The sequence below is a fragment of the Ahaetulla prasina genome, chromosome 7 (genome assembly GCF_028640845.1).
Source record: "Ahaetulla prasina isolate Xishuangbanna chromosome 7, ASM2864084v1, whole genome shotgun sequence".
Taxonomy (NCBI): Eukaryota; Metazoa; Chordata; class Lepidosauria; order Squamata; family Colubridae; genus Ahaetulla; species Ahaetulla prasina.
The window spans coordinates 6493636-6511653 of record NC_080545.1 but is presented as its reverse complement, the minus strand read 5'-3'; the positions used below and the strand labels follow the sequence as shown (position 1 = coordinate 6511653).

At 43.6% G+C, this 18018-nt stretch overlaps 1 protein-coding gene across 13 annotated transcripts in view; it reads right to left on the bottom strand.

The window, feature by feature from the left end:
* The window catches only part of MAGI2 (membrane associated guanylate kinase, WW and PDZ domain containing 2), a 755967-nt gene that overhangs the window by 88470 nt on the left and 649479 nt on the right, over positions 1 to 18018 (bottom strand). For all 13 annotated transcript variants that reach the window (XM_058190302.1, XM_058190300.1, XM_058190301.1 and 10 more), the window contains 2 exons: positions 14431 to 14472; positions 6634 to 6725 (listed from right to left, as the gene is read on the bottom strand). In XM_058190302.1, coding sequence (XP_058046285.1) covers positions 6634 to 6725; positions 14431 to 14472 — 134 coding nt within the window. The remainder of the gene's footprint in view (positions 1 to 6633; positions 6726 to 14430; positions 14473 to 18018) is intronic.

Below are 18018 nucleotides of genomic sequence, written 5' to 3'. Positions count from 1 at the left end.
TTGATTTATAGACATAGCCCTTGACGTACGACCACAATGGAGCTCAACATGTCTATTGCTAACTGAGTTTTACGACCTTCCTTGCCTCCGTTGTTAAGTGAATCACTGCACTTGTTAAGTTAGTAACATGGTTGTTACTAACATGGTCGTTACTAACTTAATATCCAAGCGAAATGTTGGAGATGTGACTGTGATGACGCTACATATTTTCATATTTGGTGGACTTGTAAGAAAATCAAGGCCTTTTGGATAAGAATTTGGTGGATTATTCAAAATGTCCTGAAGAAGAAGATAAAGTTCCTGCCGCAATTTTTCCTTTTGGGAATTATAACGGATTGTACAGTGACTGAGATTAAATTGATTTTGAACTTAATAACAGCAGCAAGATTGCTGATTGGACAATATTGAAAGAAAAAAGAGTTACCTACAATAGAAGAATGGATATTGAAAGTTACTAACTTGGCTGAGGTGGCAAAAATCTCAGCCTTTTTGAAAGACAATACGCAGGAAAGATATTTAATTGAATGGAAAAAATGGATTGATTATTTACAAAACAGATATCAGATTAAGAGATATCAGATTGCCTTTGAATAATTAGGATGTATTATTTTATGTAATGGGGGGGGGTTTAGGAAATGAAAAGACTTGGATGAGGTTAATTGGATTAGAAGGGAAAATTTTATTCTATGTTTGGTTTATGTATAATAATACCTTGTGATTGACCCGGGAAGCTGGGGTGGTGGTGGTGAAGGGAGGGGTGAAGGGGGTTTTGCGGGGGGGAGGGGGGGGAAAGGGGGAAAAATGGTCGTTCAATGAATCCGGCTCCCCCGTTGACTTTGCTCGTCAGAAGGTCACAAAATAAAAGGGGTGTGTGTGTGTCGCATGACCTTTGGACACGCCAACTGTCATAAATGCGAACCGGTTGCCAAGCATTCTGAATTTTGATCATGTGATCACGGGAATGCTGCAAAGGTTGTAACTGTGGAAAAAACGGCCGTAAGTTCCGTTTTCTTTCAGTGCCGTTATCACTAAGAACGGTCACTAAGCGAGCGGTTGTAAGTCAAGGACTACAAGGAAAACAATCAAGCATCCAGGTGCTTCAGAGCAATCCTTGGGTGTCGTGTCCCACCCCCACTCCGACGAATGAGTCAAGGAAGTCCGTAAGAAACTTGGCAACGAAGCCTCTGCAGCTTGCCAAGTTCCTTCGAGGTGTATCAGGGCAGGCAGGAGTCCAAGTTGTGACTTCAGCGATAGAGTCCGATAGCAGCAAACTAGATGAGACTTTGCTTGACTCAAGGTTGGAATGCCAAAAGTAGGTCCTTTATATAGGCTGTGGGGTGTGGCTCCATGACTCAGCATTTATCCAGGCCTGCCCCACCTTTCCTTCTTGTGGCATCGCCTCTCAGATCTCTGGAAGTGAGGGTCCACCCACTCTGAATTGTCTTCAGCTGGATCTGCTGTCAGCATCTGGGAAAGGGAGGAATCAGAGGGAGTAGGCCCGGGTAATTCCACCACCTGGCTGGCTTCCTGCTCTGAAGGCTGAGCCAAAGGAACACACGCTGTATGAGTGAGGTTTATTGGGCTTCTCCTTTCACTCCTTGAATCCTCTCTGGGCATGAGGCCAGGGCCGGGGGCTGGAGTCATGACAGGCCTTTCTTCTTCATTATCAGACTCGGAGTCTGATAAAAGGCCTGGTTGGAGACGGGAGGGGCCCAGCTGAGGAGAGGAGGGAGGACAAGTCACAACATTGGGGTGAGTGCACAGCCAACGTTTACTGTATGCACTTCGGTTTTTGTGGGGGGGAAAAAATTACCTTTGACTGAATATTCAGCGCAATTGAGAGCATGAACGAAATGAGTAATGCTATCCACTGGAGTCATTCTTCACCTGATGAAGCATTGACAGATATCATAAGGGAAGCATAGATATGTGTATAAATCAGTCAGCGGTGAAGGCTCACCATTAGTTCCGCGTCTTGGACGCTGAGCAACAATATTAGATTACTTCGTAGGCAAATATGTTAGCGCTGTCATCCAAGTGCATTAATGACACCCCAAAGGAGCCCAGTTTTCCAGTGAAAATATGCACATTTTTTTTTAAAAAAAAACCACCCGACCAAAATTCCTCGATGAACAATTGACTTTGGCTGAGAAGCCCATCCTCAGGCGTTCTTTACATAAAGCAATGGCTTCCCCATTATTTTTAAAGAATCTGCATATGCTTTTCTTCCAGGCTGAAGAATCCTGTGTGCCCTTGAAAAAAAAGACTATAAAATAAAAAGAAAGACGGTTTTCGACTCTTTGTCACCAAGGACAAAGAGGAACCGAAGAGTTTGGAATGTCTCAGAGCATAGCGAATATAAAAGATAAACAGAGTGTCGTGTCCCACTCCTCCTCTGACGGCCGGGTCGGGGAAGTCTGCAGCTTTGCCAAAGTTCTGTCAGAGTTCTCAGGGCAGGCAGGAGTCTAACTTGGATTCAGCAATCCAAGTTAGACTTTGCCTGACTCAAAGAATGCCAGAAAGCAGATCCTTTATATAGGCCATGGGGTGTGGCTCCATGACTCAGCACTTATCCAGGCCTGCCCCTCCCTTCCTTTTGCTGACGTCGCCTCTCCATTCTCCGGAACCATGGATCCGTCCATCTTCCAGCTGCCGACAATTCCAGCTCGTGCCTGGCTTCAGGCTCTTCATGTTCACATGCTATGGGGATGGGTTTATTTGCTCGGTCTGTCCGGGCATGGTGCCAGGACTGGGGGCTGGAGGCATGCCAGGCCATTTGTCTTGCTCCATCTGTCTGGGCATGGTGCCAGGACTGGGGGTTGGAGGCATGCCACGCGTTCGTCTGCACTATCAGTCCCTGGCTGAGATAACAGGAGATGAGAGGGGCCCGGCTGCGAAGAGGGGGGCGAGCGAGGCACAACACAGAGAGTGGGGGAAAGGACTAGCATCAGCTCCAAACTGTGGCCCCCTGTTCTGCTCTGCCAGCGGCCTGCGGAGCTGGCAACGGAGTCAGACAGCGATGAGGCTGAGGTGGGGCCAGGGCCATCGGGAAGTGAGGTGCGGACTCCAGAGCCTCCAGAGACTGACAGTAGTGAGGCAGAGGAACAGGAGGAGCCTGTTCATAATGCACACATGAAAAGAGCTGCCAGAAGGCAAGAGCAGCTCAAGCAAAAAGGACAACTCAGGAGTAGGGCCAAGAGGTGATTGGCCCCTCCCATAAGGCTTAAATCAGACCAGCAATGGCATTTGGGCTTTGCCGGAAAACAACGTTGGTAGCTTCGTCTTCTGCTTTGTCTATGTCTTGCATTTATTTTTGTGACTTCTGAACATTTGCCAAGAAAGGCCTTTGGCAGTTTGCCTAATTGGACCAAGGTTTGCAATAGGACTGAGGAATTTGTGTTGGGAGGAATTTGTTTTAATTTGAATTGAACGACGCTGGGAATGAACTAATTCTCAGCTGTTTGAATAAAGGTTGTTTGTTTTTTCCACGGACTGAGTTTCCTACTACCTTCTTGGGCCTGGGTCCCTTTTTGGGGAATTATATACATCTGTCTGTAGGAAATGACTAGGCTGAGCCCAAGGGAGGGCTCAGCAAACATGTCATATGTCACGAGTCCCTGCACGACCACAAGAGATCTAAGTCCAGCTCATCTTGAATGCCTTTCTTATCTCCCGCTCATTTCCCTTCACCATTAGTTGGCCAGATTCTTCTAGAGAGCTTAACCTTGGAATAGGTCTTTATGCTCATTTGAATTGCCTGAATCTCTTGATTTCCCCAGCGCCTGACACAGTAATGGATAAGAGGAATAACTAGGAGGAAATAGGAGGAAAAGTTACAACCAAGAAATGGTCAGATAAAAGTAATCTGAGCCTGGACCCGATCTGTAACCAAGCATGAATCTCAAACAAGACCCTCCCTAGTTCAAATGAAGAAAAAGGGGAGGGATGGGAAAAGCTTATTCAGATTTACAAGATTGTAATGGTAGTCTAAGGGGCGCGATGGCTCAGTGGTTAAAGATGCTGAGCTTTGCCAGTTGGAAAGCTGACATTCTGTGTTTGAGATCCAACCTCCACGTGACAGGGTGAGCTTCTGTTCCTGCCTCAGCTCCTGCCCATCTAGCAGTTCGAAATCATGCAGATGTGAGTAGATTAATAGGTACCACTTTGGTGAGAAGGTAACAATGTTCCTTTGGCGTATAGTCATGCTGGCCACATGACCACGGAAGTGTCTTTGGATACCACTGGCTCCCTCGGCCAAGAAATAGAGATGAGCATTGTGCCCTAAACTCAGACATGACTGGACACTGAAACATCTACCTTTTTAATGTTAGCTTATATAAATTTGGTTTCCTACTTTGGTCTATCTTGGAGGGCTGACTATACCATAGTCAGGTGATGGCGAACCTTTTCGGCAATGAGTGCCCAAACTAGAACACATGTGCATGTGTGCGCGCCGAAGCGCCAGAAACCCGAAGACCAGCTGGCTAGTGACCGCATGACTGTTTTTCAGGCTGTTTTCAGGTAATTTTTGGGCTGTTTTCAGGCAATTTTTCGGGTCTTTTTTGGCCCAAAAAATGATCCCCAAACAGCCTGAAAACGGCCTGAAAATGGCCTGTTTTTTGGCCATTTTTCGGGTCATTTTCCGGCGCTCCATTGCCCCTGAAGACCATCTGCCCAGCCCGCCAGAAACAGAAGAGGCCTCTGGTGGCTCAGACTGCTAAGACAGCTAACACAGCTGCCTGCAATTACTGCAGGTTCAAGTCCCACCAGGCCCAAGGTTGACTCAGCCTTCCATCCTTTATAAGGTAGGTAAAATGAGGACCCAGATTGTTGGGGGCAATAAAAAGTTGACTTTGTATATAATATACAAAATGGATGAAGACTATTGCTTAACACATTGTAAGCCGCCCTGAGTCTTCGGAGAAGGGCGGGATATAAATGCAAATAAAAAAAAAGAGCAGCTGGAGATGGCACGCGTGTTCACAGAGAGGGCCATAGAACAAATGTTTCCTTTTATATCTGTTTCAGCGTCATTGCTGTGTTATCAGTTCTATACCGATCCATGAGTGAAATAAAATTGATGGAAACTGGAAAATGCTGCAATGTTGAACGAATACCGCAAGAATCACGGCCTTATGAATTTCAGAATGCAACTGGGTCTCGAGGTACAGACTTGACGGTTTTCAAGAACGAATGATGAGCAGAAAGCTGAAAGGCATTCTTCAAAATCCCAACATTATTATCCTTCCCCGGCTATCATTCGTTTCCCAGAGCCATCTAGCAATGCACGATGCTCATTTTCTCCAAAACGCTGAAGTACAATCGTGCTGTTTGGTTGCCAAACCAAGGTTTTATACTACCTGAAGACGTTGTCCAGGAGCTTGTAAATTGAAATTTTACAATTTTGAATGATGCCGAGACAAAAAAAAAAGAGGTGTGTAAAAATATGGACAATACAGTCTGGGTTTAACATCATACAGACTGATTTGCAATGACAGCTTGTAAATGGAGATAATGTTCACTCAAGAGGCTTGCTTTTTTTTCAATATGTGAAGAAGTTTTTTTTTTAAAAAATGCCATTTTACTACCGCCATAATCCAAGTATATATTTCTGACACCAACAGAGGTGGGCTTTGTTGTGGTCCGCCAGCAGCCTGTGGAGCTGGCAAAAGAGTCGGACAGCGATGAGGCTGAGGTGAGGCCAGGGCCATCGGGGAATGGGGTGCGGACTCCAGAGCCTCCAGATGCTGACAGTAATGAGGCAGAGGAACGGGAGGAGCCTGTTCCTAATGCACACATGAGAAGAGCTGCTAGAAGGCAAGAGCAGCTCAAGCAAAGAGGACAACTCAGGAGTAGGGCCAAGAGATGATTGGCCCCTCCCATAAGGCTTAAAACAGACCAGCAATGGCATTTGGGCTTTGTTGGAAAACAAAGTTGGTAGCTTCGTCTTCTGCTTTGTCTATGTCCTGCATTTATTTTTGTGACTTCTGAACTTTTGCCAAGAAAGGCCTTTGGCAGTTTGCCTAATTAGACCAAGGTTTGCGATAGGACTGAGGAATTTGTATTGGGAGGAATTTGTTTTAATTTAGTTGAACGACGCTGGGAATGAAGTAATTCTCAGCTATTCAAATAAAGTTTGTTTGGTTTTCTACTACCTACTTGGGCCTGGGTCACAACAGGCTTCAAAATTTTTAGCAAGGGGTTCTCTGCGTGGTTGCTGGGTGGGCCTGGCCATGGTGGGCGTGGCCCAGTCAGCCTCCTGCACCATGGTGGCAGGGGGAGGGTGTTTTTGCCCTCCCTGGGCTCAAGAGGCATTCCTCGAGCCTCCCCAGCCTCCGGAAGCCCTCAGGAGGCCAGAAACGGGCCCATTTCCATCCTTCACAAACTTCTGATAGGCCCACATTCGCCCTCCCTGAGCCTCCAAATGGCCCCTGCACTTACCTGCATCCAATACGGGCTGTATGGGGACTTATGGGAGGGGCAGTGAGGGGTGGGCGGGGCCAGTCAGGAGTGTGATTTGGGGGTTCTCCAAACTGCACAGAATCTTAGTTAGAGGTTCTCCCGAACCCCTGCAAACCCCCAGCAGCCCACCCCTGGACACCAACCGTATAAAGTTGTCAAGAACCAACTTACCGGCTGTCCCGGTTCATCTCCTCCAAGAATTCTGAAGCCAAATCCAGATTCCATTCTCCGAAGATGGACATCTAACTCCTTGTAATCGGAACCTGGTTCAAGATAACAGTTGACTGAGAGTTGATTGCTGCTTTGCATGTGGACTTACGAAAAAAAGACTTGACTGTTCTAAGGAATGAGTGACAGCTTCCAAAGGACGTTTTAAAATTAATTTTTGAAGTTGCCCAACCTTAGTGCATATATTAAGGCAGGGGTCTCCAACCTTGGCAACTTTTAAGACGTGTGGACTTCAAAGCTGGCTGAGGGATTCTGGGAGTTGAAGTCCACACGTCTTAAAGTTGCCAAGGTTGGAGACCCCTGTATTAAGGCCACACCTGGAATACTGCATCCAGTTTTGGTCACCACATTACAACAAGAAAATGTTGAGACTTTGGAAAAAGCGCAAAGAAGAGCAACTAAGATGATTAAAACCCTGGAGGCTAAAACAGGTGCAGGAACTGGGTATGACCAGTCTAGAGAAAAGAAGGACTAGGGGGGACATGATAACAGTATTCCAGTATTTGAGGGGCTGCCACAAAGAAGATGGGGGTCAACTTATTTTGCAAAGCACCTGAAGAAGGACAAGAAACAATGGATGGAAACTAACCAAGGAGAGAAGCAACTTGGAACTAAGGAGAAATTTCCTAACAGTGAGGACAATTAACCAGTGGAAGGGCTTGCCTTCAGAAATTGTGGCTGTTCTAACACGGGAGGTTTTTAAGAAGAGACTGGACTGTCCGAAATGGTATAGGGGGTCTCCTGCTTGAGCAAGGGGTTGGATTGGAAGACCTCTGAGCTCCCTTCCAGCTCTGTTATTCTGGCTGATGTTTAAATCTGTATGTGTTGAATACCAGATGTGGTCTTCAAGGCATTTGTATTTGCTCTTAACTCTGGGAAGAGGAAACAGTAGAAAACCAAAACTTTCTCTTATGGATGTCCCAAAGGTGCTTTTTCAAAAGTCAATCCATCCATCATTCCATCAATCAACCAGACTAGAGTTGGAAGAGACCTTGGAGATCTTCTAGTCCAACCCCATGTTCAAGCAGGAGATCCTATATCATTTCAGACAAGCTGACCGTTCAGTTTCTTCTTAAAGACCTCCAAGTGATGGAGCGCCCACAACTTCTAGTGGCAAGCTGTTCCACTGGTTGATTGTCCTCCCTGTTAGGACGTTTCTTCTTAATTCCAGGTTGCTTCTCTCCTTGATTAGTTTCCATCCGATGTTTCTTATCTTGTCTCCTGGTGCTTTGGAAAATAGGTCGACCCCCCTCCCCTTTGGGGCAGCCCCCTCAAACACTGCGAGGGTTTGTTTTTCCTTGAAGACGTTTCACTTCTCATCCGAGAAGTTTCTTCCCTTCTGACAGAACTTCTGACAGAACCGAAGAAGCTTCTCGGATGAGAAGCGAAACGTCTTCAAAGAAAAACCAGAAAGTCCAGTTGCCTCTTGAAAAAAGCACCTTTGGAACAACCGTGACCTGAATGTCCATAGACATTCTCTATAAACATTCCTGTTATGGAGCAATGGCCATACAACGATAATAGGGGTGGGTTCAACTTACCTTTGCTACCAGTTTGCAATGAGAGCACGCTCGCGCTTCTGCGCATGCGCAGATCGTCTGTGATGACATCCGGGAGGGTGAGCGGAGCCTCCTGCCGCCGTTACTACCGGTTCGCAAGAACCAGACCGAACCGGTAGCAACCCACCACTGATCCAGATCCAAATTCATCTCACGGACTTTCTTGGAGCCCCCTCAATTTTTTAAAATTAGCAAACCATGCTTTTGAAGATGGTTTTGGATACCTGCATCGGTGGAATTGACTTGTTTCAAGACCACAAACATTGCGGTTCCTCCAGAAATTGTTTGAACGCCAACTTTTATCAGCCCGATCAACATTTCACTGTCCTACACAATCGATAAGAGTTTATATATCATACCGCTACACGATTTTAGGAGTAAGCCTTTATGGGGGAAAAAAAAAATTCCAAGGGCAATCTCTATAGATTTTTTTTTTTAAGGAAAGATTTACAAGCAAGAGAACACAAGTTCAATTGAAGAAAACCTAAATATTTTCCGAAAAGTTCCAGTGCAAAACTTTCCATATACACTCATTTCACATGGCCCTGGGCTTGTTAGCCTATGCAGGTTTTGTAAACGGGGTGTTCCATGCCAAATTAAAAAAACCAATTGTGCTAACTTGGGATTCTGGTGGTTTTTATTCATTTATTTGTGAAATTTATTTGTAGCCCAGCTCGTATCCAACTCTGGGTGGCTTACAATATAAAAAACATTGCAAACAGAAGTGATATTCAGAGGGCTTTCGGACCGGTTTGCCCAAACTGGTAGCGGAAATCGTCCACCTACCCACTCGTCCACCCACCCATCTACCCACCCATCCATCTACCCATCAACCCACCCTGACTCTATGCCATCCTATTTAAGCACGTTTTTGAGGCCGGGCACATGCGTAGAAGGCTAGGCGCACTCATGAAAGGCAGATGTGCATGTGAACTGGGCACATTCCCGCATGAAGAGAGCATGCACGGGTGGGGCGAACCGGTAGTAACATAATCTGAAACCCACCGCTGATTGCAAAACGTTACAATCATCCATCGTTAAAAAAACCCAACAACATTAGATAAAAAAACATGGACAGATAAAATCATGGAGTTAAGATTTCGCAACTATGAAATCATGGCAGCGGCAACATTGCCATGGATGTAGTTGATATTTTATCCGTGTTGTTTTCTATTTTTATTGAAATAAATTGTTGTGCACTTATCCAGAGTCACATTCTGTGAGACTGCCGGCCACTTAAATTTGATTAATAAATAAATCAAAGCAAGTAAAACACTTTTAGGTCACCCTTAAAGCTCTTCAACATTAAACTAATTGTATTCTGTATTAAGAACACATTGAGAACTTTAGTACACCTTCAAATATTTAAATCTACCGATAAATTAATTCTAAAAACTAAGCAAAAGCTAAAAATGACACCTGCAGCCAAAATATAAATATAAACCTCTCTAAATTTTGTTGACAGTTACATTCCTTATAAAGTACAGGTTTGGCTATAATATTTATTATGAGACACATGGATCTCACACCTGTAATAATCTGGGAAATAGGTCTAAAATGCAATAGGTTAAAATAGTCAAATGGAGGAAAATGCGATGGGTTGGATTTAAATCTAAAGAACAAAACAACAATATCATACATCCTAAACCATCAAGCAAACACATTCTATATTTGGTGCACACGTCAAGTGAGAAAAACAAATACAATGGATTGTCGGCACTTGTTAGAAACTTGATAGATAAAAACAGTTTTCTACGTAAATATGAATACATGCTGGATGAAGCAATAGGTGGGTTGGTTTGCATAGGTAATGAATCTATCCTCAAACAAGAGAGAATGGGGACCGTACATCGTAGGAAATAAAGGAGATTATTTGGAGCTCAGGGTTGAAATGAGCACAAATCCTTGGTGTTCTCTGAGCTTGGTAGCTTTCTTGCAGATGTTTCATTACCCAGCTAGGTAACATCCTCAGTGCTACGAGGGAGTGGGGTTTGATGAGAGGAGGAGGAGGACTGTCACCAGTGGCAGAAGGGAGAGGAGTTTGAGGGGGGGGGAGGAAGAGGAGAAGGAGAACTGTGGGGTCCTTGGCACTCTCTGAGCTTAGTGGTTTTCTTGCAGATGTTTCATCACCCAACTAGGCAACATCATCAGTGCACAGCAGAGGTGGGTTTCACATAGTTGATGTCGTGTCCCACTCTTCTGCTGACGACCGGGTCAGGGAAATCTGAATCAGGCATGCCTCTGCAGCTCTGCCAAAGTCCTAGCAAAGTTCTCAAGGCAGGCAGGAGACCAGAAAGTGACTTCAGCAAGATAAGGTAGACTTTGCCTGACTCAGAGAATGCCAGAGAGCAGATCCTTTATATAGGCCATGGGGTGTGGCTCCATGACTCAGCACTTATCCAGGCCTGCCCCTCCCTTCCTTCTGTTGCCGCCGCCTATCAATTCTCCTGAAGCGAGGGTCACTCCAGTCTGCAGCTGTTGGTAATTGACCTTCCTCAGGCTCACATGCTGTGGGGGAGGGGAAGGGGTCTAGTTGCTCCGTTTGCCTGGGCATGGAGCCAGGGCTGGGGGCTGGAGGCGCTTCTTCTTCCTCAGCCTGTCTGGGCATGGAGCCAGGGCTGGGGCCGGGAGGCATGGTAGGACATTCCTCAGCGTTTGGAAGCAGATAAGACGGGCCCGGCTGCGGGGAAAGCGGACGAGGCACAACAGTTTTACCACCGTTTTGCCGCGCACTGAAAATGTGCGCGTGCCCTTCTGCGCATGCGTGTGGCCTTCCGCACATGCACTTTGCTCACGTGCACGGCTTGCACGCATGCACGTGGCTTAGAAAACGTGGCTAAACAGGGCAGCATAGCGCCGGGGTGGGTGGGTGGGCTTGCTCGTTCACCTGCAGGTTACCACTACCGGTTTGCCGAAACCAATCCGAACTGGCTGAATCCCACCACTGGTGCACAGATGACGCTACCTTGTCTGGGTAATGAAATATCTGCAAGAAAACCACCAAGCTCAGAGAGCACCAAGGACCCCCTCAATTCCTAGGAAAAAGGAATGCTGCGCGCTCAAAATTCATACGCTTTGCCAACTGGCTCATATTTATGACAGTTGCAGTGCCCCGGGGTCAGGTGATCCCTTTTTAGGACCTTCTGACAAGGAAACCCAAGGGGGAAGCCCGATTCTCTTAACAACCATATGACCGGCTTCATAACTACAGCGACTCTACTTAACAACTGCGGCAAGCGAGGTCGTAAGACAGGACAAAACTCGCTTAACAAATATATTGGGACACCTGAAATGTTGGGTTCAATTGTGAAAGCAAATCGAGGACTACCTTGTAAGGTATTTGATTTGATTTTCTAAGACCGTGATGGTGAACCTACGGCACGTGTGCCACCTATCAGTGGGCATGTGAGCTCAGCTCTAGGACCTCTCTAGGTCCCACTAGAAGTTGGCAAAAGAGCCATTTTTGGCCTCCGGAAAACCTGCGGGGGGTGGGGAAAGTTGTTTTCACCCTCCCCAGACTCCTAGAAAGGCTTTGGAGCCAGGTGTGAGAGAGAAACAGGCCAACTGGGGCATTGCGTGCCAGGAGTGGGGGGAGTAGGGGGGGCTGCGCACGCATGCGCGGGGCAGGGTGCATAGAATTATGGGTGTGAGCATGCATGTGTGCGACCCCCCCCACTCCTCCTGGCACGTAATGGCAAAAACATTACCCATCACTGCTGTAAGAGATTCTTTATTACAGAACAATCAGGAGTAAACTAATTTGTTCCCCCTTATTTCTGTAAAAAGATCAGCCTGTGTTATTGTATGAGCCCAAATAAGATGGATCACAGTTAGTAATCTACTGGCATTGCTTTCAAAGGTCATATAAATAGTGCCCGTAGTAATAATTGAACGTGTCCAGAAATATTTTACAAGAAGAGTTCTCCATTCCTCTGAAAACAATAAAATACCCTATCCCACCAGACTTGAAATCCTAGGCTTAGAAAACTTGGAACTCCATCGCCTTCGACAAGACCTAAGCTTAACTCACAGAATCATCTATTGTAATGTCCTTCCTGTTAAAGACTATTTCAGCTTTAATTGCAATAATACTAGAGCAACTAATAGATTTAAACTTAATGTCAACCGCTTTAATCTAGATTGCAGAAAATATGACTTCTGTAACAGAATCATCAGTGCTTGGAATACTTTACCTGACTCTGTGGTCTCTTTTCATAATCCCAAAAGCTTTAACCAAAAACTTTCTACTATTGACCTCACCCCATTCCTAAGAGGACCATAAGGGGCGTGCATAAGCGCACAAACGTGCCTACCGTTCCTGTCCTATTGTTTTTTTTTCTTTTCTTCTTCCTATATATATGCTTATACCTCCTTATATTTACTCATATATGTGTTTATATACTATATAATCTTTTGTATGATACCTACATATATTGTTGTGACAAAATAAATAAATAAATAAATAATTAGAATGGAATCACTGAGTTGAATAACTGCTCAAGCAGGAAACCCAGTGGTGGGATTCAGCCGGCTCGCACCACTTTGGGAGAACCGGTTGTTAACTTTCTGAGCGGTTTGGTGAACTGGTTGTTGGAAAAAAATCATTAGGGGACAGAACCGGTTGTCAAATTTATTTGAATCCCACCACTGAGGAAACCCTATACCTTTTCTGACCTAATAGTCAGAAATAATAGTCTAAATTGTAGTCGTGGTTGTAAAAATGAACAAAGGTGCTTTTTCAGGAAGCAACTGGACTTTCTGGATTTTTTTTGCCAGACGTTTTGCTTCTCATCCAAAAAGCTTCTTCAACTCTGACTGGATGGTGGGGAACGGAAGGATTTATACTTTATTTATTTATTTATTTATTTATTTATTTATTTATTTATTTATTTATTTATTTATTCGTCGTAACAATATATACAAGTATAACATAGAGGATTATATAATATATAAACATATATATGAGGAGAAACAAGGTACTATAAACACACACATATATAGGGGAAGAAACAATAGGACAGGAACGGTAGGCACATTTGTGCTCTTATGCACGCCCCTTATGGTCCTTTTAGGAATGGGGTGAAGTCAACCGTGGATAGATTTAGAGTAAAACTTTTGGGGTTATGAGAAGAAACCACAGAGTCAGGTAATGCATTCCAAGCATATATAATTCTGTTACAGAAATCGTGTTTTCTGCAATCTAAACTGGAGCGATTGACATTGAGTTTAAATCTGTTGGTAGCTCTAGTGATATTGTTATTGAAACTAAAAAAGTCATTAACAGGAAGGACATTACAACGGATGATTTTATGAGCTAAACCCAGGTCCTGTCGAAGGCGACGAAGTTCCAAGTGTTCTAGACCCAGGATATCAAGTCTGGTGGAATAAGGTATTTTATTGGTTTCGGAGGAATGGAGAATTCTTCTCGTAAAATACCTTTGTAGACGCTCAACTGTGTTGATATCAGATATATGGTATGGGTTCCAAACAGGAGAGCAGTAATCAAGAATTGGCCTAGCGAATGTTTTATATGCTCTGGTCAGTAGCGTGGTGTTTTTTGAAAAGAAGCTACGTAAAATTAAGTTAACAACTCTTAGAGCCTTTTTTGCTATATAGCTGCAGTGGGCTTTGGCATTTAGATTGTTAGATATAAATACTCCTTGCAGACAGCTGGTCGTTTGCATTCTTATTTTAGAGAGTCATTGAGGACACCTGAGGACACAAATAAACCTCCAAGTGGCCTCAACAACTCTCTAAAAGGATGCAAATGACCAGCTGTCTGCAAGGAGTATAAATCCTTCCTTTCCCCACCATCACAGTCAGAGCTGAAGAAGCTTCTTGGATGAGAAGCAAAACGTCTTCAAAACGAAACAAAAACAAAAACAAGGAATTTTGGCATCAGATAAAGACATGGTTGGAAGAGATGTTACCCCAAACTATAGATTCAAAACCAGAACTGTTCCTGTTCGGAATTATAAAAGAGAAACATAATAAAGGATTGATACATTTAATGCTGCGTGTTGTAACAGCAGCAAGATTGGTGTACGCGTAAAATTGGAAAAATGGGATGGGTGGTCACTGGCGACTCAGGGCTGACTGTGGCTCTGAGCTGAGATGTAACAAGGTACAACACAAAATGGAGAAAGGATGTGTAGCGCAAGGAAGCCAAGATGATACTTGCCCGAGGTATCCATTCGAACGCCTGTCCTGGGAGGTGCTTGTTCTGAACGAGAAAACAAGGAGATAAAAACAAAATGTACGTTTCTCCAGACACTGAAATATACATTATTATTGTCTGTAAAGGTAAAGATAAAGATTCCCCTTGCACATATGTGCTAGTCGTTCCCGACTCTAGGGGGCGGTGCTCATCTCCTTTTCAAAGCCGAAGAGCCAGCGCTGTCCGAAGACGTCTCCGTGGCTGGCATGACTCAATGCCAAAGGCGCAAGGAACGGTCTCTTCTTAAAATCTTCCAGTGTTGGACCATTTACTCGCTTAATTGATTGATTACATTTTATCCCAACTTTATGACTTTTATAAGTAATTCAAGGTGGTGAACATACGTAATGCCTCCTTCCTTCTTTTGGGCCATTACTGCTGTTTTGTTTTCTGGTGATAGCTTCCACTTTTGTTAAGAAACTAAAATTGACTTTTCATACGAATAACGGATGGGTTATCCACCATTCCGCTTGCTCTCAAAGACAAGGAGCAGGTTTTGAAGGCTCGAAACGATATCCCTGAACAATTTATGACTTGGACAGAGATTCCTGATCCTACAGTTGGACGAAGTAAAAACACCAATATATTTTTCATTACGGATTCTGGGATGGTTTTGCAATCAACTCGGCAGTCCCAGCTCTTTTCCCCCCCCGATCGTGTCTTTATTAAAAAATAATAATAAAAATGAAATAATCCTCAATTAGATAGACAGCAATGCAATTAGGTAGATAGGCCCTAAGCTTCGGGGCAATTAAATTTTGCATGCGAAACCCGGCAAGCTTCAAGGAGATTAAAAAGGAAAAAAACTGACAATCTACTTAAAAGAAGCTATGCGACGCTGTAATTTTTAATAAGGCTTCGGATCATACACACTGACTTATGTCCAGTAACCTGTAATTCATATAATATATGTGGGTATATGCATTATTTTGTATTTATTTATTTTGTCATGTTTATGTAGTGTATATTAGAAGTGGTGCGGTGGCCTAGAGGTGGAGCTCTCGCCTCACAATCAGGAGGCTGTGAGTTCGATCCTAGGTAGAGGCAGATATTTCTCTCTCTGGGCACAATGAGAATATATCTGCTGAACAAAAACTCCGCATTGGCAAAAGGAAGGGCATCCGGCCAGTAAACACTCAGCTCCATTCATTTGCCTGGACTCCACCCCGCACGGGATTATGGGGTCATTAAAAGAAGCTGATGATGTAGTGTATATTAGAGGTGGGGACCTATTGAGAAGTTTTATTTTAATGTATGCCGATTAATGTACATTCAAAGTGACAATAAAAATATTCTTTCTACGTCTAACCCAGGGGTAGTCAACCTTTTTATACCTACCGCCCACTTTTGTATCTCTGCTGGTAGTAAAATTTTCTAACTGCCCACCGGTTCCACAGTAATACGCCGTGTATCGTCGTCTGCGCATGCCTCTCGCGCATTATGGATTGGGTTCGGGGGGGGCGGCTACCCGCTCTGCTTGTCTGTTACAGCTGGGTGGTGTGGCGGGAGATGCATGAGCTATTTTGGGATGAGGCTCTTTTGTTTGCAGTCGCACTATAGCGCCATTTAGTTTCACTTAAGTAATGTGAACTAAACTTATGCACGGATAATACAAATAATATATTTTCAGAAATTTAAATTGTCACAGGGAATTTTATGAAAACCTAATGAAAATTAAATAATTTAAATAATGCTATGAAATTTTTTTAAAAAGTCAATTAAATTAAAAAAAAAGGAAAGTGCTTCAGTATCAGACAAAACCCCTACCGCCCACCATGAAAGCTAGAATGCCCACTAGTGGGCGGTAGGGACCAGGTTGACTACCACTGGTCTAACCTGGCAATAAAACCAACCGAAGTCGATGGATCTTACTTCTGAGTACGCTCATATTGTACAGTGGTATTCTACTTTCTGCATTAGATGCTTCTCTTAAGAGACCTAAACTATGAAGCAATTGTTCCTCTCTTCTTTTTTTTTAAAAAATTTAGCCTCCAAACCAGGGGTGAAATGCTCCCAGTTCTGACTGGATCTCGCAATCCGGTAGTGATCGTGGCCGGTGGCCTGGCGATCCAGTAGCGATAGTGGAGCAAATCTCTGCCCACCCACCCAAGTGTCATTACTTCCTGGTTTTAACCAGGAACTAATGTGTTTTTTACCTTCTGAACATGTGCAGAAGGTTTTGCGCATGCGCAGGAGGTCTGCGTACAGGGGGCGTGTGCATGTCCAAGCCGGTAAGGAAGATAAGTAGATTTCACCCCTGTGCCAAACCTTTAAAAAGAAGTGGAACATTGCTATCTATAAAAATCAACAAGATTTGTTAGCCCACGTAGGATCTGAACTGGGCAGATAGATTAATACAGGTAAGCCACAACTTACAACAGTTTGTTTAGCGACCGTTCAAAGTTAGATCGGTGCTCTGCTAACAATTGATTTCTTTTTGTGGATTTCTATAAGCAGACGGAAGAAGCATGAGTGAACAATTATTGGTTTGCAAGTATTTTTGACTTTCTGACTTCCACCTTCTTTAAAAAGAGAAATTTCCCCCCCCCTTCCTTTAATTGTTTAAAATGGCGTTTGAGAGCAACTGAAAGTAGAGCGATAAAGGGAAGGGAAAGGAAAGGAGCCTTGCTGCGAAATCGAAACTGAATGGAGATTTTATCTTATTGTGTTGGACTGTGGATTGTTGGATTATATTACGTTGTTTAAGTATTTCATAAGGGGATTCTCAGCAAGAACTTTGCCATGAAGGTTCTTTCAGAAGAATGGATTCGTGACTTTATACAGGATTACACAGAAAGAATGTATTTAATTATTCAAAAATACGAATTGATAAAAAATGGGGACGTTTTGGATGAGAGCTTGGAGGAAATTAACCAGTGTAATCAGGACTTGGAAAATGGAATGGAGGAGATACAAACAAAAGTGGATAAATATGAAGATATGATCGTGAATAAACAAGTTGATGTAAAGAAGTTTTCTTTAAATAGTTTGGATGAAATGCCTGAATTTGTGCTACAGGAGGCTGTCTCCCGAACCGAAAAAACTCACAGGGTTAATGCTTTCCAAGAGTTCTCTTTTTGGACTGATGAAATATACGGCAGTAATTTGTGGATTCTTGGACATAAGGAACTACTAGGAAATATTGTGACTGACTTTTCAAAAGGAGTAATGAAGGAAAGACAGAGATTAATGCATCAAAAAAAATGGCAAGAGACAAAAGTATTATCCTTGAAACAAGGTTGTTTTGAAATATTAACAGACAAAAATATTAGTGTCCCTGAAAGACAATATGTGAGGAAGATCTGGAAGAAATGGGTTGATTATATGTTTTATATCTATCATAAAAGACTAGATATTTGGATTTATACTGGATTTTGACGAGGAAGGACTAAAGTTGAATAGATATTGTAATTTTCTGTATTGAAATTTTATAATGTGTTGTACTGAATTTTAAATAGAATATTCTCGAAAGATCTTATGTAAGAAAGACCTGGGGGGAAAATTATATGGTTATAGAAGCTATAAGGGAGATATTCTCTGAATTGGATTGGA